Raw genomic sequence first — 20,864 nt, 5'->3', positions numbered from 1 at the left:
GGACCAGAGGGTTAGAGTGTTCCTTTGCAATGACTGAAGAAGGATGATCCTCATTAGAGAGAATATGTATGCCATCAATGATGTTTCCCATATCTGCAATGTAGGACTCCACAAAAAATCTTGCAATGTTTGTCAAGTAGCTTATCCTATATGTGGAAGATAAGGTGCAGTCACTTGTACTAAATTGCAAGAATGTCTCATTGTAGAAATTTATAAAAGTGAAAGTTGTTGATCCTATGACCTTGACCTTAACTATCTGCAGTATAACCCACAAGTGAACCTCCAAAATCAAGAGTTTGTAGAGCCCAACAGGGTCTAGTGGAAGAAGATGAAGGGTTAAATTATAACTGAACCAAGCAAGGATGTAATCCTACAGGTTGGTGCTGAGGTAGAATCATCATTTGCGTCATTCAAATCACCATCCTTAATGTCTCAAGTAAGTGGAGTAGAGGCCAAGCTAGGAGAACTTTCCTCAAAGTGAACACTCTCTATGAATATTTCATGCATTTCTAGATCCATCTGTCTAAATGCCTTAACACTTTAAAGATATCCAGAAAAAATGCAAGGCCTACTTTTAGGTTCTAATGCCTTCCGTTTCTATGGAGTTATGCATTCCCAAGCTTGACAACCAAAGACTCTGAACTTTGAAGTGTTTCACAACTGGTTTTCTTCAACACCAAGCCTCAAAAGGAGTGATTCCATCCAAGGTTTTATGAGGTACTTGATTTTGGATGTGATTGGCACAACTTATAGCTTCTGCCAAAAGTGATGGATCAAGACTCTTAGCTTGAATCATGCAACTATCCATTTCCTTAAGAGTTCTATTCTTCCTTTCTTCGAAACCATCCTGCTGTAAAATGTACACAATTGAATCCTTGAAGATCAATTCCCTCTAGTGTACAAAAGTCCAAAAGTCTTGAGTTTGCATATCCCCTTCCATTATTTGTTCGTAGATCCTTGATGGCTTTCCTTGATTGCTTCTCAAAATGAGTCTTGGAGGTAAGTTTTTAAACTCTTCACTCTCATAACCAAGAAAGTATACCCACGTAAAGCAAGAATTGTCATCAATGAAGGTGAGGACATAGTGAACCTTGTTGATGGCACTAGAAAGGGGCCTGCTGCAGTATTATGAACCAACTAAAGAACCATATGTTTGGAACTAAACTTTTGAAGATAGTGGTAGTTAAGATGTCCAAATCGCTCACGCCATAACTTTGTGATTTTGAATGAAGAAGACTTAGGCACAAATTGGGAGAATGAGACCTTCTGTTGTTATTTGCTTTTCGCATTGCTACCAAAGCATCATCCTTAAGATTTTTAACAACTGAACTAGGTCGAAACTCAACCTCTATCCTATCTCCATAATGAGTGATTTGGTAAATTGAAAGGAGATTTGAGCTTAAGTTAGGAACATAGAGGGCATCTTTGAATGTTCCATTATCCATCTCAACTTGAGATTTCTGTTCTATTTTCACTTGAGTATTATCTCCTACAAAGATGTGAGGTAGCTTAGATGGCTTGAATGAAGAAAACTACTTCTTTAATGAATCCATATGACGAGTGACATCTAAGTCAAGTATCCATTTCTTTGAAGAACTTGAAGGTGCCACAAATGCTTTCCCTTTTCCTTTTGAAGTTGAAGGTAATGAATCCTTCTAAGCATTTGCTACATTGATTTTGTTCCTCTTAAGGTTTCCAACTCATCAATCCACTTCTTGTGCTAATGATGCTCATTCTGATTATTCTTCTTGAAATATGTAGGTGGTGTTGTCTCCTTCCTAGAATCATTTCCCTTATTGTTGAAAGAAGAGTGCTGTCGGGAGGTTGATTGTGCTTTCTCTTGTTGACTTCGGCTTCCATCGCCTTTGCTTCTATTAGGAACCCTTTCCTCAATTCCCTTGATTCCCTTGATTTGCCACAAAAGCCTTATACTTTGAAGACTTGAGAATCCTTATGCTCATCGACTTTGATTGCTCTAACATCAACATCTTTGTGAAGGCATCAAATGAACACATAGTGTTTGAAGTTTCCATAGTCAACTAAAGAGTTTGGAAGCTAGAAGCAAATGTTAAATACTCTAATGGAGATTGTCCAACAAATTCTACTTCATTTGTTCATTCCTTTTGTCTATGTCACAGTCCTTGAGTTTGGCTCTAAATTTGCTTTTATTACACAATCTTGAATTGTATCAAAGTCCCTAGGTCTTCAAATTGTTGAGTTCTTTATCAAGCTCATAACCCCTAGCTTCATCTACTTTACCATATAATTTGCCATGTTTGTCCTAAACTTCTTTGACTAAGGTACAATTATTAATATAGGAGATGAGATCCTTATACATACTTTCTTAAAGTTCCAAGAGCAATAATATGTTTACTGAGCCATTTTGATTGAACATTAATGTGATATGGTGCAGTAGTAGTTCCATTAATATGATGAATTAATCCTTTTTCCATTAGCTTACTCCATTCATCAAATTTCCAAATAACATTATTATGTGGTGTTAAAAGTGGGAATTTAGGAGAACCCATGATTTAAAGATGAAAGAGAACAAGAGAAAAGAAGACACAATCATGTAAGCTACCTCTCCCCCGCCACACCCCAAATTACCACCCAAAAAAAAATGATATTTTTGGCACTTTATATGTAGTGCGTGTTCAATTGCCATTTGCCAAACAAGTGGTAAGTGGTCTTTTGATTTTGATATTTACAACTTTCTTGATGAGGCCAAATCAGATTCAAATCAAGATTTCTAAGGATCAAATTGAAATCCTTGCATTACAATGGTCATAAATGGTCAAAATAGACCTATATTTGAAAGTAGTTTTGTCCAAATTATGCTACATTTTAATACCCAATTTGGAAAGTAGACAAAAAATTATGCACTTCCATAAAAACAACACTTAAAAATGTGTCTATATGAGGTCAAACGAAGCCTTTGAAATTGTAATTGGACAAGTACAACCACCAAAAATTGAGATTTCTGCAAAATCTGTGCACTAAAATTAGAAAATAATGGCTCCACTAAGAACTTAGGAAATTCTATCCAAAACATTGGAAATTGCACTAAAAAAAGGTTTCCATATGACTAAGTTATGGGCCTCCAAAGTTTGATTGCATATCTAAAAATGCAAATAGTTAAGGATCTAAACTTCTCAAACCTTGCTAACGTTAGAAAATCATTGGGTTAAATTGATAGTTAGATGATCGTCAAAGGAATAGAAAGAAAGCCTAGTTGTATCATTCACATGATTGTCAAATATAAGAACATGTTTTAGCAAAATTTCTCAAGTCTAAAATCGATGGTCAAACTATCGTCAAAGCAAAATAAAAAACTTTGGAGATGATGAGATAGGTGTCAAAATTAAGCCCTTGTATGTTTACGTGTCCAAAAATACAAGTTTTTTTGTACAAGTAGATGTGGCCGGTCTTGAGACTAACACATGGCACCTTGTGAAGGCACCATGTCATTGAAGTACTACCACACAACCCTGTGTGAATAGTTCGTGGGTAGTAGTGGTAGGCAGGGTCACTAATGTTGGTGCTGATGGTGCAACTCACAAGGGTCATTGGGTTTATCCCATATTCTTTTTGTAGATAAATACACACTTCTTTTATATTGTTACCGACCGTGAATTAAAATGAACGATGCCAGAGATGATGCTAGCTTGGGATTTGATAGCTCAGTCTTTGTACATTTTACAAAAAATTACTAGAGAATTCTTTGATGTTTGTAGACTGCAATAAATTGACAATTTCTTTGCTAGTTCGGTCGAAAGAATTTTTTTGTGATGAAATAAATGACAACTGTAAATTCAGAAAGTATTTTTTTATTAAATTCTTTTCCGAAATTGTATTGTCGTTGGTAGATTGGGCTTTACCGCTCGGTCTACTAATTTTTTTTGTCTCAGATTTGACTTTTACCCAAAGTAGACAAATTTATAGTCAAAATTTGTTGAAACAACCCCCTGAATGCAATGGCGAGGTTAGATCTTTCTCTAGACACTCCTAAAATCTTTTGGTCCCCAGATTTGAATCAAGAATTTCCATGAAGGATTTATCCAAATAGGCTAATCAATGAATGCTCCAATGTTTTGATAGCATGTAAGAATTTTCCTTAGACATTTGCCAAGATCTAGAAGCCCAATGAATAGCACAAACAAGAGAGAAAAATTGATATGATCAATTAATTGATTGAATTCAATAATACATATAATGCCTATAATGAATATGTACAAAGTAGATTGGCTTGAATTTATAGGCAATACATGATAAATAGGAGATAAACAAGAGATAACCTATAATCCCATTCTAGGTGGAATGACATGTCCACCAAAGGCACCAAAGGTGGACCATCCTCCATTATGCAATGAAGTATGTGGAACATGTGGAGGATGATAATGTGATAGGTGCACTAAAGGTGGATCTCACACATAATGAAATAACCCTGACAGGATTATTGCTTCTTTTAACCCCCAAAAACTTAAACTTTAAGGGTTAGACATTTCGTCAAACAGTTAGCAATCAAACTCGCTCAAAACCAGTGATAAACAATATACTATGAAGTTTGTCGTGCAAAGGGAGTATCTCAAATAATACAGCAATTAGAATAAATATAACAAAGCAGTAGATAATAATGCCAATGATGTTCAGGAAAGAATCAATGTTTCATAAACCAATAATCAAACAATGAACTCGGACTGTATAGGAATAAAAAACCTGAGATTACCGGCCTCTATGGAATTTGCCGATTCTGAACAAGTCTCCTATACCCGGTAGAGACTGATGCTTCAAATTCATGCTACTTCCATTATTTTTGTTGCCACAGCACATTAAGCATTCAATGCAGTTCGACCGTATTCCCTAACATGAATTTCTACTGGCTTCCAAACTGAATTCGCCTGTATCAGGGAAGTGAATCGCATGCAAATGAAACCAAATTTTACTGTCCACCCTCTTCAATGTGGATCTCGGAATTGCAACCGAGCCGCGGTTCAATCGAGAGACTTCAAACGCTATGACTGGTGCAAATCGTTCCGGATGAGTTCGGAGTTGTTCCGGATGAATTCTCCAAGCTTGATGCAAATCGCGCTCCGCCCCTGGAATGCCGCTGATGGATTGTTCGGGCTGTTGGTTGTTTTTACTGGACAACGGAAGGAAGCTGATACCCAGTCAAAATCGGGAAACAATTCTTACAAATATTTCGACCCTTGACTAATCACTTTCTCCGCTGCGCCTTCAGTCTTGTCTCAAATTACTTCCGCTACTCTCTCAGATTTCTGCGTCTTTAATAATTTAAATGGATCGACCATTATATTGAGTGCAACAGTCTCTGATTTGTGATGGTTTGGAACTCGTATACAAAACCCTTCACTCCTTCAAAATGCCACTGTGAAAGTTATTCACCTTCAATACATACACCCACAACCTCCCTCATTTCATGCGATATTTACTGATCTTCAGGAAGTGACGGGAATGCTAAGGAAGACGCCTGTTAGCAATGCTCAGAACCCTCGAATCCCAATTGCCCGACGGTTATACTGAAACGCTGCCCACTGCTCCCATAAACTTCAACTTGCCAAATAGCTTCATTTTCAATTCGCAAGTCTCAGAATGATCTCCAGTTCTAGCCGGCCTAATTTCAGGAATATTGTATTTCAATACAATAAATGTTCAGAAGTGCTTCACCATTGGATGCATCGTTCTCCTATTCCCGATCTATTCTCATTGCGAGCTTCTATATAAAATGCGGAAGATGTCCCTTACTCTTCTCAATCAGCAATCGAACCCCCTTCTGAAACTCATTCCCAATACCAAACTCCTCAATTCTGCCCTTGACCTGATTATCTGAATTGAATCCTTCAAAGGATAGAGATGCAAGAACCACAAATTGGCCTTAAGCCACAAATAATCGCCCTGATGAAATGACTGAATGTCACCTCCAATCTGCAATAATTCAGATGATATTTCACACCCTCAAAATTGCGCACCAATTGAGAGTTTTCGTTCTCAATGGCCAGTTGTGACAATTGCAGAAACCCTAGGTTCCACAATGCACCTGTGATTGAATCACAATTTGAAAACAAAGAGAGATAAAAAACTGCCTGATTCGAATGGAGCCCCAGGGTGCCTATTTATTCTTTTCTCTCCACCTTCTCTAGAGATTTCTAGAACATTTTTTGATTTTATCTATTAAGTGACTTTATTAAATATTTTTATAATCCAAGTCACTTTATTAAATTAATTAAATATAAAGTTATCTTTTAATATTTATTTATTTGATAACTTTATAAATAATTAACTTTAATATCACTTATTTATTTAATTAAAATAATTAATTAGTCATCCTTATAAAATATTCATTATTTTGGACAACCAAATTAATTAAATTAATTAAATCGAACTGTCACCAAAAATGGGGACATGACACATAAAGTGGAATGTGATAACAACTATCACCACCTAAAGTGGAATTTCTCCTACACCATGTGCAAACATAGGTGCAAACTCCTAAGTGTCTCATATGCACACTACTGTGCAATGCATTATCCTAAGTAAGCTTAAGTAAAGTGTATTTAGGAATATTTAAGTACACCAGCGCATTTACAATAAACTATGAAGAAACCAGAGGTCATTTTAAGTGGCCCACAAATGGAATTTCAGGTGTAAAACAAGGGAGCAATGGAAATTGCTTTTATAACTCATATATTTTCTCACAAGAGGAATTTAAATGGGAAAGAGTTATTTTTCAACTAGCATATTCCATGTATGAATGTTTCCATGGAAAAGTAAAAGAATTGTAACAGACAACTCATATCACATATCCTTTTAATATGCATCTGGTAAATAGATGATACTTGTGATTTAATGGGACTACTATGCTAGGAAAAAAAGAAATAGGACACATAATGCCTAATATAAGATACAAAGATTTAAATTTCTAATAAATATTTATTTGATCTTCATACTTCTTGGTAGAAACATATGATTCTTGTGGGATGAAAAATGCTTCGCCCCATATTTAACTTAAATTTGTTATGTTCCCCTGAAAGAAACATCTTTTGTGGTCAAATGGAGTGAAATCTTTCTTTGACAACTTTTTAGTGCTTGGTCTATCTCTTTCTTTTACCTGTTCAGCTGGCACTACTGAATTCTTTTACAAATTGCCCATGGGTAATGATTCTTTGTTGTAGTGATTCTTTTGAACTTTGTTTGACATGACTTGGTGGTGACTGCATGATGCTCAAAGGCACCACACTGTGAAATGTTTCTATCATCGGTCCTAGTTCCTACTATAGCTCACATGACCAATTTAATTTAACCTGACTTAATCAGTAGCTGAATATTTACAGATAGCCTGTGCTCAGGTAGATGAAATCTGATAACAATGTAATAGTTAATGGCAGAAAATAATCCAATGATGAATAGCTGATAAGATCTAAACCAACTGAGCAAAATGGGCTTTCTACTACTCAAGCATGCTGCCCTTTATCAAAGCCAGCCATCAACTAGCCTTGATATGGCTATGATTCTAGATGATTGATCTCTCAATTTGAGCACAGTGATGGCAGCTAGAAAGCTTTGCTACAATGTAAGATTTCAAAATCATAAAAAGATTCCGTTCAAGATACACATGAATTGACATTGAAGATATAGTTCATAATACAATTAAAATGGTCACCCTTTTCCAGCTTTGATCGTACAAATCTTGGTCTTACACTAAATTTCCAGTATAGGAATGATCCAAAATCTATAGCTCACAGACTTAGACTTGGATGGTACCTCAAAATTTTTGAGTCAGCTGAGACTTGCAAAAACTTGACAACTTCAAAAGTACTAAAAATAATAAATCCCTCAAAAAGCATATTGTTTCTGCAACATTTAATTGCAAAGTTTATTAAATTATAGGTTGACATCTTAAAAGAGAAAGTGCAAGGTTTAATAGAAAAAAAACATGTAGAAAACACAGTTTAACCGACATTGTACCCATGCAGGCATTTTTACTCATGCTTTCCTTGTGTCTGTAAAAACTCATGACTTGAACTTGTATAAACTTGTGGAGCATAAAAAATAGAGAGTAATTGCAGAATGTAAAATTTTTTTTGGTTCTAGCCACTATCTTCATCTGGTACATGGACTGTAGTGGACTAACCTGTGCTAAGAAGAATTCTGAATAATCAATAAACATTGCCTTTTGGAGGAGGTATCCTTGGATTTCCACATCAGTTGACTTCACCCCTATGTTGACCATGAAAATCACTGGCTTCATTAGCTTCACAGTACTTGGAGAAGTGAACATATTCAAAATTAGAAAGCAGGCTAAGCACTTCTATGGTAATTTGTAGGCTCCAATTGATTAAATTTTAAGCAATTGTATTACTATTCTTATTGTTCATATTCCTTATAATTTGAGGGAGCCTCATATGGTTTCCAATGGATAAAGTTCTTTGCTAGTGTTTAAGCCCTAGAAGAATTGCGTTGGTTTCTGCCTTGTTGTTGGTGGATATTGGAAATGTTCAGCATATCCCCTTTGTGGGTTTCCTTCTGATATGTTGAAGAGGTCTATTGCTTGTATTACGCCAGGATTTTCACTGAAGGCTTTGTCCAAGTTAAACTCGATAGACCACTGTCTTTGGTAGACAATGCTGTCTCACTAGTTCATTGCTAATACTGTTGGCTGTAGTTTTAAGTTTATTCATCTATCGTTGTCATGGACATTATTTTAATTTCTTTCTTTTATTTTGGAAGGCAGCTTGATTTGAAACTTATTCTAGTGCTTTCTGTTTATTTATAAATTGATAGTACCTAACCAAGGTCCTAGACATTTGAATATCAGGTATGTTTCAGTCCTTGATGTTGCCCCGCTAAAACCAGATGCTGAATCATTGGAGGCATCTGCAGATTGGAATTCTGAATCAGATTCTGAAGATGGACAGAATTTGCTTCATATGAATTCCACAAAAACAACAATAGCGAGTCTAGGGCAAGTTCTTGCTAGGTGTCGCTATCAGGATTACACTCAAAATATGGCTGTTGGTGATGCTGGTCCAAAATCCCATGCAAGAAGAGGACATGGAAGTAACAGAGGCAGTGGAAACAATGATTCCATACCAGGGAAAATAACATCAGACACAACCTTCTCACAAGTTCAATTTGCAGATGGAGGGCAGAAGGCAACAGGTATAGAACATGAGAATTCTGTGGCAATCAACAGCGAAGAGAAGGGAAAAGTTATTAAGAGGAAAGGAGACTTGGAATTTGAGATGGAGCTGGCAATGGCTCTATCAGCAACAGCTAGTGAAGCACAAAAAAAATCAAAGGGAGAAGATGAAATGGTTTCCAATGATATACCAAAGAGGGCACAGGACGAAATGTTCACATCAACAAGCGAGAAGCAATATGAAAATAGAAAACCTAGATTTTCTAGTCGTAAGAGAAGTGCTGCAATGTGGTCTAGAAAACTGGTCCCATGTTTCCACTGGGCAGAAGTCTTCTGTGAAGGTGAAACCTTGTCTGGAAGATGGGTGCATGTTGATGCTGCCAGTGGAGTTATTGACGGGGAGAAAAAAGTAGAAGAAGCCGCTGCTTCTTGGAAAAGGCCTCTACGTTATGTGCTTGCATTTTCTGGAAATGGTGCCAAAGATGTGACACGCAGGTTTAGTTCTATCTTTTCTCTGTTGATATCATGGATGGTTTGAATGTTTATGATTGTTGTGACTTGAGGTTCCCAGGGAATTTAAACACTTCTGTGGTAAAACTGGTGTTATTTAATCATAAAAAGTTTTGCTAAACATAGTGATCAAATAGGTGGTATTACAATTCTGAATTTCTGTCTAGCATTAGTCACTTCTTGTGGCTTTTTAAGAATTTTCTATTCAATGTCAGTTCCTTGGCTTGGTTTTAACTTTCAAAGGATCACCTGAAAACTTGTTCTAGGGATTCTAAAGTTTTATTCTTACAACTCTAGGTGTATAGTTACTGTTTTTGAACATTTAGATTTCTGTGTATCACTTTATTGTGCCTGTAGAAATTGATATTGATTTTGTTTTATTTCCTTAACAATTATAATTAGTAGTCTGGATGCACTTTCAGTTATAGATTTTTACGTGATAATAATGTTGACATATGCATTCATTGAATGCCAGAATTAAAGGTTGTATATATGGATGCATAAATCTTCAACAATAGCATTCTGATGATGGATAATTCTTTCCATCTTTTGGTTGATAGGAGAGATGGTGAGAAATTCAACCACATGGTGTCTGGTCTGTTAAAAGTTAAGAAGCTGTATATGGAAGGACACTGGAACTGTGCCCATTGCATAATTTTGTAATATATTTTATATTCTAATGCAACGTGGTTATAATTTAATGTCTGCAGAAAGAACATTGCAAGTCTCCCTATGGTATTGTACAGAACATGAATTGGTGAGGTCAAGTCCTAAAAAGAGGTTTGGCAAGAATCAAATCATGTGCATAGAGTATCACTATGTTGTTTTGGGGATGGACCTCTAATGCTGCTTACTGTGATTGTTGAAAGGGAATATTATTGTTCATTGCCCTAGTGTCAATTTAATAGTCGAACTGCACATTCCACTGCAGCTTGAGTTGTTTGTTTGCTGTGTGACAAAGGGAGACCATGGTTACCCCAAATTTGGAAATGAAGTCATTATAGTACGTAGTCATACAGGAACTTAGAGGATAAACTTTTGTGTATGTTATATTCTATGCATACACAAGCCCAAGTATTAGCCAAAAACTTGGGAAATCAAAATGTTACTTGACGAACTTGAAGGATAAACTATTGTATATGGAAGCCTAAGCATTAACGCAAAGCTGGCAAAATGTACTGTCCCACCCTTATTCTGCCTTGAAGTTTTAAGTTTTGGTAGTTTGATGATTTGTGAAACAAGTGGCATGCAATCTGATTTTCTGGTGTTTAATGCAATTTTCTGAGTTGTAGTGTATGCATTTTGTGCATTTTCAATGCATAGATGTTTTTCCATGATATGAAACAATTATAGAAACATTTTAACATATGAAATGACAACAAATATATGGACTAGAATTAAAATCAGAACTCTGATATAGCTCTGAACAAAAAGGTTTTCTTATTGAATTCTACGAGTTTCAGTACATTACCCAATTTGTCTGTAATGTTATGATGCATAAAATGCCAATTGAAAAGGTGTTCATGCTGATCACAACTCTAATTATGAACTGAAGATAAATCTGATTTTATGGCAGGACTGAAACGAGGATGAGGCTGTCCCAATGTCTGAAATAACACCTTAAATGCACTAGGAATCCAAATTAAAAGCTCAAACCCTATGCAGGACTTAGTAGTGAAATACTATCAAGCCCTAGCTCAAACAAATTCAAACCCACCGCAAGCACTGATCATGTCACCATAGCATAACTATTCATACCACCGTAGCAAGTTTTCAACATTCTACAAAACTTCAAAATCCTTCACAAAATTCATGACAAACATAGCCATTCATGGTATTATGAAAAATATGGCAAATAAACCTTTAAATCTAAAGCAACATGTATTCCATCTGCATATAAACTTCAAACCTAGCTGGTCAAAGCTCCAAAATAATGCAAATATACTCCATTATAATCCCTGGGTGGACTCCCCTCTTGAAGTTGAGTTTTGGTTTCTGTTCAATCCATTAATTCCCAATCGTTTCTGTCCTCAAATTTCCTATAAATGAAAGCCAAAGGTCTCAAGCTTCTCCAAGAGAAAATAATAAGCCAAGTCTATCAAACAAGTTCCTCAAATCTCCTTTCATAATCCTCTCATGAAGATTCTGAAGCCCTATTTAAATTCCTATCTTTAATATTCCTATTTATTCGCGATTGGAATAATAATAAAGTGATCCTCTATATAATTTTAATTGACTTTATGAATTAATTGTATATTCACCTATGTTGCATGGTTATTTGTACCCATAGCCCTGGGGTGTGTAGCGGGTATTGGTACATGTACCCAAGTACCAGGTACTTGAGGATAGCATCATAGTGAAGGACCTTGATTAAGATTTCTGAATTTTGTTTGCATATCAGCTTATTTCAATATTTAATATTTAATCAGTTTGAAACTTTGATTGCATGACATTTCAATTTGTATACTTATCTTTAAATTTGATGTTTGACAGTAAACTTTATCACTGTTCTTGTTGTGAAAACTCAGTCATATTTTCAGATTTTCTATAAATATCAAATTATGTATAAAAAAATGATGGATTCAAAGTACCCGACTCCTATATTGCTAAAATATTAAATAACCATGCCCATACTTGTACCGATCTCCGCCCAATCATGATACTCGCCTTATATCTTCCAATATTGGCACCTATGTTCATAAAATACTTTGCTAAATTATTTAAAACCTTATAACTCCCTAGGAGCCAAAATAGAGTCACTTTATGAAAATGACTTAAAATTACTTTGACCCCCTTTATGTTGTCATATCATAAAGTCATTTAATATAATTAATATCATTAAATTCAAACTTGATTTAACTTCAGTAATTTACCTTAAATCATTAAAACCTTGTTGATTGCCATTATCAACTCATTGGGATAATCCATCCACTTTTTGTTTCTTTGTTAGTTTTCTTCTCTCTGTTGTTTCACTTTCTCCTCAGACACTGTTTGGTGTTCTTGCTGTAAGCGGCCCCCCCACTTTGTTTGGCAATCACTTGACCCTCTTTGTGGTCTTTCATTGGACATTAATAAATTTATCTTATCTAGATATAGATGATGCCAACTGACCACCTCGATGATTTACTATAAATAGTTAGTATTGTTTACCGCATAGGTTAATTAAGAAATGCACATAGATAATGAACACGAACAGCAAAATCCTTAGATTATTCGCATATGCCAGAACATTATATTATGCTTCATAAGATAAGATGAATGATTTACAATGATCCCAGACGGGATATGAATACTGTCCACCGAATCTTCCTGAAGGAGTTCGTCGGCCACAAACATTATGTCCGCTACAAACTATTTACCCGTCGGCTACAGAATACAGAAACACTGATGACAATCACTCCGTCGGCTACAAAAACACCGACGACAGTCCAGTCGGCTGACACCATCCCCCCAAAAAAGAAAAGTCGTCTCCTGATGACTAACAAAATTAGGGATCAACTTATAGACAACAAAAGAAATGCTAGAGAGAAGGAGGAGGCGTCCCAGAAGAGTGGTGTTGGCGACGCAACTCATACACCTGCTCTGTCCTGATGCGTAGATCTGTTTGAATTTGTGAATTAACCTCTACAGCCTCCTTTAGGAGAAGTCTCGCATCCATAGCCTGGTTCCTTGCTACATGCAACTCTTGTTTTGCTGCATCCTTATCCTGTAGTAACGCTGTCCTTTCAACTGCCCAAGCTGCTTGCTGAGTGGCCAAATCTGCTGCTAACCTCTCTCTTGCCTCTCTCTCAACTGCCAAAGATCTCTGAGCTGCAATACTGTCAGCTACCCTGTCTGCCTCCGCGCGCCGACGGGCATAATAAACCTCCTTATACAATCCTACAATCTCATGTGCGAGCTTCATGAGTGGAGTGTCACTGGGTCCCAACTCCGGCTTAGTAGCCCAATCTGCCAACATCTTAGGTGTCTCAATCGCCGGCCAACCTGTATCCACAAAACAATTCTAAAATCGTTGAGGACAAACTCCACGAATATACGCTCGGATCCAATGCCACTCCCTCTGCCGAGTCAGAGCCTGAATTGCCACATTGTGTCCCTTCCTTAATGCAGTCTTCATAGTCCTGAGGTAGTCCCTGCACCTGTCCTCATCCGACCTGTAATCCTCCTTGGCAAAGTCCTTCAGTGACCATTCTGCATCACTATTCTCCTCCTCATCAGCGGGAGCCATGCCCACATCCGGTGCCGCCTCTTCTACTGTTGGCGCAACCACGGCATGTGGCATTCCCTCCTCCTGAGGTTGAGGCTCTGATACTGCCGATGATGCTCCTGACCTCCTGGGAGATTGAATGGATGGACCCCGCTTGGCAGGAGTGTGTCGGAGCTGCTGCCTCAAAAACACACTAGCTGTATCCATCACCTTCGGTCGCTCTGACTGCGCGGACTCCATGCTCTCCTCCTGCTGTATTGGTTGGGCTGACTCGACTGGCTCGGCCTCTGCTAATAAGGATGACGAAACAGTGACAATTGCATCGCAATCAATCACATCCAAACGAACCCGAGGGTTAGGCTTCGGCGCTGGCAACTGTGCTCTCTATGAGAGTGCGACTGTAACGACATCTGTTTGTGAAACTTGCTCTGCTGGTACAATTGGAATCACCTCCACTACAGCCATCGGTAATATATCAGCGACTGTTTGTGGGACATCTGTCACTGTCTGTGGGAGAACCTCTGTCGTTGTCCGTGGGGCCATCTCCATCACTGCCCATGGGACAACCTCTGCCACCGTCAGAGGGGTCATCACGATCGGGGCATGGCGTTGTCCAAACGGGGGAATGACTGTTGTGCAGGTAGTCAAGTGCGCTGAAGTTGATAGCTGAGGAGGGTTAAAGAATGTGGACCCACCCGTTGCCTAACCGCCAACTTTCGCCGAAGTACTCTCCTCCTCTTCCACGGACTCAGCCCTGTCACTATCTGAAGTGTCTTCCCGTCCGCTATCTGTATCTCCGGAGGCGTCCAGTCCTCAAAATACTCTCTTTTGGCCTGCTACTGTTCCACTTGTATCTAAGTGGCGCCAATAAAATATGGGAGGCTCCCCGTTTGCCAACTTGCCCCTCGGAGGAGCCTCAAAATCATCCAGTGTTATCTGGCTAGCTGCAGCCTCCAGGAACAACCCAATGGCATGATGCGGCATAAAAAATGTTCGGTGCTAAAGGGTCATGAATTCCTCCATCCTGTCGGCGAGGACTGAAGCCCAATCATATACCATCCCTTGCATGATGCCATTCATAAACACAACCTGTGGCAACGCTATATCTGAGGCCCGAGTGGCACCTGTCAACCTGCTCTTGATGACGTCCATGATGCACCTCCAATGACCCTCTCGAATAAAGTCCCTGCGAAGCCCTCTACACTTTGATCCTTGAACCGTTGCGTCCCTCTCCAGGGGTGTAAGATCACGACATACTAGATCTATCCAATGCTCCTTTCGTTCCCGTGAGAGTTTGTGGTTCTTGATTTCCACTTTCTTACCATCGGGACCAGGGATGCCGAAAACCCTAGTGAAATCCCTAGGTTTAAAAGACACCTTCATCTGATGCTTTTTGTACATGAATGTACTTGTTCTGCTCCGCCGGCTATATGTCTTTATCATGGTGTGCAATACTGATTTGAACAACCGGACGGAGAAGATGGGAAGCTGGATGGCCCAATGTACTTGCGCCCGGATCAGAATTTTCTTAATCTGGTTTGCCTCCGGGGTCTCCTGCCACCATCTCTGACATTCGGTGCCATTAAGACCCTCGAACTGGACAGTGATATAAGTGAGTTCCTCCCTGACCTTCTACTTCTTGCTACTGGAACCCGAGGGACTTGCAACTTGAATCCCCGATGCCAAAACTCTTGAATTCTTTTCCATATTTGCCGCCAGCTGAATCTTCCACGGCTTCCATTTGCCTGCTGATTCCATGCAAAATTGGCTTCTTCCTCTTTATGTGAGCTTCCTCCGTCTGTTAAAATAATCTCACCCTGCAGAAGAGGCAAAAGAAAATGCCGTGACCAATAAGAACGCACCTTTCCCACGGAAACAGAAGGCAGCGGGTAACCTGGATTGTCGTCGGTGTTTCTGTATTCTGTAGCCGATGGGTAAATAGTTTGTAGCGGACATAATGTTTGTGGCCGACGGACTCCTTCGGGAAGGTTCGGCGGACAGTATTTATATCCCCTCTGGGATCATTGTAAATCATTCATCTAGTATGAGTAAAGTATCCAAACAACTAACTAAAAATAGTGTGAATCAAAGTGTCCTGAATGATCTATGGAAGGCATAACAAAAATAGACTAGGACTTCAAGCTGAAGAATACTGAAATAAGCACCAAAAGGTCAGTTGAAGTGCCATAGAACACAGAACACCCTCAAAAGGGTCCCCTATTACCATGTTAGCCAATGGGGACCAAAGTTTTAGGCTAACCTCTAGAAGAAGCCAATGCTTGAAAAGGGGACATTACACAAAATCAAAATGCCAATTTTAGGCAAGACATTTGCTTGAACCAGATTTATGAATGCTACCTCATCACCAAACCAAAGATACAATAACCTGTCATTTTTTAACAATTGAAGAGTTAGTGAAGAAATATTTCAGGTGTGGATAAGATTATTTGAACTTTAATTTCAATTATATGCTGTTGTTGCGTATGGTAAGTGCCCTTGGAAGCATTGAATTTCAAGCCACATCAAAATAGCTTTGAAATGACATAGAGACTGACCTAGAAGACCCTAGGAATAATGATAAATGGCTCTCCAAGTGTTTGTCAAGTTCTCCTAGTCCAAGAGTGAGCAGGTCAATGTGCCTTTTGCCAAGTCAATTATGTTCTTGATATTGAGTTTTGTTAAGTTTATATTAAATCTATGTCAGTCAAATATTAGCCCGCTGAGTTTGAATGAATTGACAGTGCCAAGGAAATCACTTAAAACAACCATGACAAATAGAATTATACACCAAAAAGAGCAAGTAGGACTTATTCATTTCTGGATGTACAATCAAGTAGGAAATGTCAAGGGATATAGCATGCAACAAGAATTTTGGTAACTAGATTGGCAAACATGCTCAGGAAATTCTGAATATGTCAGTTAATATATGCCCTAGAACCATCTAGAAGAATCAGGAGGAAAAGTGGAATTGGTTTTTCTAGAAATCCTCAATCATAGCCTGAAAAATGGATAGTTTCTAGGTAAAAAATAAGTTAACCTTTCTTTAAGAAAATGAACACATGTCAGAGCAATCCAATAAATAGGCCAAAATGTAAACAACTTCAAAAGAGACGAATGGATGAAATACAAAATTTAAAGTACAGGGGACTTAATTGTGAAATCTTGGTAAGTACTGACAAAAAACTATTGTTACATGGGGGGATGTACTCACCCCTAGGTGCTATTATCCTATTTAAATATTGCTCCCAGAATTTAGAGGGAAGTTCCAGGCTTTTCTCTTTTCTCATTCCTGTGTTCCCTTATAAAGAGGACTCAATGGAGCCCTACATAAAGAAAAGATCTTGCTTATTTTTTGCCCTAGTCCCAAGTCCCAATTGGGTCAGCCTGGCCAAATCCGCTCCAAGTTCGAGTCTCGTTTCTATGGTTTCTGCTACTCTTGCCAAATATAATCTGTAGATTTAATTCAATTTGCATTGTTAATTTTACATTCTAAAGACTGGTAAATCTCAATTAACCATTTTTTTGTTTTAGCTTCCTACATGATCCCAAGGGAGGTGTGTAGAATGCCAAGTTATAATCTTTAGTTTTCAGGTATGTTACTCAATGGTCTGCTATAGTAACTCAGCGAGTTCATTCACCATGGTGGGATGTAACGATGGCACCTTTGAAAGAGTTGGAGGCAGCAGCAACTGCAGAGGCCGTAGATGTTAAAGCATCCACAGAAGATGTTCTACACTCATCTATATGTGCAGAAATGCCTATTCCTGTTACAAATCATCATGAGAACAAAACCATTAGCTCTCAAGGTTTGACAGTGATCAATATTGAATCACTACAGGGATGTCACATGTCAGCTCAAAGACTAGAGACTCCAGGTCAGGGGATTCATGTTACAGATAGAAGCTCTCTTGAGGACATGGAGCTAGAGACGAGAAGTTTTACTGAGCCACTTCCAACTAACCAACAGGTTTATTTGGTTATGTACCTCTATCCATGTGAGAATTGTAGAATATAATGTGTTTGTTTGACTCTGGTCTTGGATTTTCATGATCAAAAGCATTTTTTATAGGAAGCAAAAGTGTAATTTACAGTCGCTAATGAAAGTTTCTTGCCATCTGTTTTAGGCATATAAAAATCATCATCTCTATGTGCTGGAAAGATGGCTTACAAAATATCAACTACTGTATCCAAAGGGTCCTGTACTAGGTTATTGTGCTGGGAAACCAGTATATCCTCGAACTTGTGTCCAAATCCTCCATACAGCAGATCGATGGCTCCGAGAAGGATTGCAAGTTAAGAAAGGGGAAGCAGCTGCAAAGGTTCGAACTAACATTTTGTCCATAATACAATTTCTTTAATATATGATAATTTTCAGAGGTGGAGTATCAAGAATGATACTTTAGATGAACTGAGTAGAATGATGCTTTAGGTGAACTGAGTACTTTTTATTGTGTAACAGTCATTGTTTCTAATCCCAGATTTTGGAAGCTTCTCGAAATCGAGCGAGAAGTATTGATGCAGAGGCTACATTCTTTGAAGATGACCCTTCTGAAGGGCGTGCTATTGCACTGTTTGGGAGATGGCAGACAGAGCCACTGCAATTGCCTCCTGCTATAAATGGAATTGTGCCAAAGGTGTAGCTAATCTTATATATTTCATAAGTATTGTGTACCTTTGAATAGGAATATCTCTCTGAATGTCAAGCTTAGTTTTGCCCAATGACTTGTGGTTTAATTTACATAGAACCACTAAAATCTTAAAGCAGTATTCTTTTAGTCTGTACTTCTCTTTTTGATTTTCTATGCATACTTGATATTTCGTTATTCAATGGCTACCAGTTACTGTCAGTTTTCAGAGTAGTCTTATGGAGATGAGCTATGCTGAGAGATCAGCTCTGCAGTGCTGACAGGAACATTTTAAATGTCAACGTCTTGTATCTACTTATAATGCCTTAAGATATGTCTATTTATTTATTTTGAGCCTTCTACTTGGTAATTGCCCTGGTTACCTGAGACGGGAGACATTGGGTACAGAAGATGGGTATGTAATGGGGTTTGCATTTAAAAATATTAATTATTTAGAATTTTAGCTTAATAGTTGGTAGGAAGCAATTAAATGGCAGTGATTTACCCCAAGATGGCAGGGAATGTTCTGGGAAATGTTGCATAAATATAGAAAAGCTTCACCTTCACCAACAAGACCTTAGAAAAATGTACCTTTAGTCTGTTAGGTAGCTAGTTTGTCACATCTGCCTGTTTAACATTTTGAGTAGAGGGTTCAAAAAATTGAAAATACTGATTTTTGATTTAGAGTAAAGAATGCATAACAAATGAATATACCAATTGTTTCGAGAAATTACCCTCGATTTGAATGTGAGTTTATTCTCTCCCCTTTTAACTATATAAATGAGGGGGTGATGTTGGGCACTGTCTAAAACGTGAGGCAAGCTGAACCTTGCAATTTCATAAAACCAGCACTTATTGATATGAGAAGTCTGAGAAATGCACATTTGGAAAATTTCTGGATTGCCACATCTACAAGCTTTGAAATGGAAAGGAAAATTATTGCTACCAAGGCTGCAACATCAAAGAGTAAATTCTAGAAAATTAGAAGCTATAAACATTCTTGAAAGATTAGCCTGCTAACCAAGGTAGCATAAATATTGAAACCTTTATGCCATAGTTCAAAAAACTGGGAGACCCAAAATTTTGGACTCCTCAAAACTTCACATAAACATAAGAGGTTTGTTCAGATCTGTAAGCCCCCTACTATAGACTTTCTAGATTGGCCATTCAATGCTCTGGCCTTGTGATAGGTATTTGGACTTGGGCATAAAATAAATTTGTAAGTCTCATCACATGGCACTTGAATTTTTGCCCCATGTCTTACTTCTTTTTGTGCATTATGAATGGTAGGTTTGTATTCTCAAAGGCCTGCTTAGTCTGCTCCATCTGTCTCCCTGCAATTCATGACATCATCTAGTCTAATTCTATCTGTTGGTACACCATAAGCAACCCCATCACCATAAGCAACCCCATCAGTCTGAAATTTTTGTGGCAGTCATAGAAGAATTACAAAATTGACGAGTCAATTTAGTAGCACAAAGTAGCACAACAAACATAAAATTTTTTTATTTTCACTTTAGGTGGCTGATTGCTGCAGCCAAGCAAGGTATTTTTTAGTGGCTAATATTCGTAAATTGGCTAATTATAGAATTTTTTAGCTAGTAATTTAAGATTTGATACAACCTAAATTGCCATAGTTTTATAAAATTTAGTTCTAGAACATTTAAAATCGCTCAATAATTTATTTTATTGAAAAACTTAAATATTTGCCACAATATTCATTGCATGTTTAGATTTGAGTCACCTAAATATAATTTATTAGTGGAGAAATTAAATTGAACTAACCAATAATTATCATAATTATTAGTTACTTTAGGGATATATCACCAATACCAAGTCTTCACTATTGATTTAAAGTATATGTAACGATCCTCATAATATTCCACGAGGTAAAAAAAAATGTTCAATTTTGATTTGTAATTCCATGGTGATTAATGACCTTCCTATTATTATTGAGATTCGTCAATATTTTATACAAAAAAATTACGATTTGAAAATAATCGCCAATATTAATCATATTTAGAATAAAAAATTGAGAGATTTGCCAATAGAAATAAATAATTTTTATCAAAATAATGAAAGATTCGCCAGTATTTTATATCTTTTTTTGGAGGCTGCTTTCTTAAAGTTTACCATGTAGCCAAGTCAAAGTCCAGGGCTAGGAAAACCTAGGAGAGTCGACTTGTCTCTGAACTTGCAGAGTTTTGTAACTATGCAATAAACATCAGATAAAAAAAGGTTCAATGTATATCAAATAAAAAAGGTTCAATGTATATCAAATTTAAGTTTCAGTATAAATAACAATTACAAATTATGGTTTTAGTGTTCATAATCTATAAATTTCTTCATTGCTCAGTGCGTTCCT

The 20,864-nt window shown here is 37.5% G+C and overlaps 1 protein-coding gene across 2 annotated transcripts in view; it reads left to right on the top strand.

Moving 5' to 3' along the window:
* Positions 1–20,864, top strand: part of RAD4 (DNA repair protein Rad4 family) — a 189,051-nt gene that overhangs the window by 137,250 nt on the left and 30,937 nt on the right. The window contains exons 9-12 of one of the 2 annotated variants that reach the window (XM_089797296.1): positions 8,834–9,652; positions 17,466–17,841; positions 17,999–18,193; positions 18,353–18,508. In XM_089797296.1, coding sequence (XP_089653422.1) covers positions 8,834–9,652; positions 17,466–17,841; positions 17,999–18,193; positions 18,353–18,508 — 1,546 coding nt within the window. The remainder of the gene's footprint in view (positions 1–8,833; positions 9,653–17,465; positions 17,842–17,998; positions 18,194–18,352; positions 18,509–20,864) is intronic. The other variant, XM_089797297.1, reaches the window with a different exon arrangement.

This window comes from Cupressus sempervirens, chromosome 8 (genome assembly GCF_028749045.1).
Source record: "Cupressus sempervirens isolate cs-2001-9-10 chromosome 8, ASM2874904v1, whole genome shotgun sequence".
Lineage (NCBI taxonomy): Eukaryota > Viridiplantae > Streptophyta > Pinopsida > Cupressales > Cupressaceae > Cupressus > Cupressus sempervirens.
The sequence above is the reverse complement of the archived record's forward strand: the minus strand, read 5'-3'. Positions and strand labels throughout refer to the sequence as shown.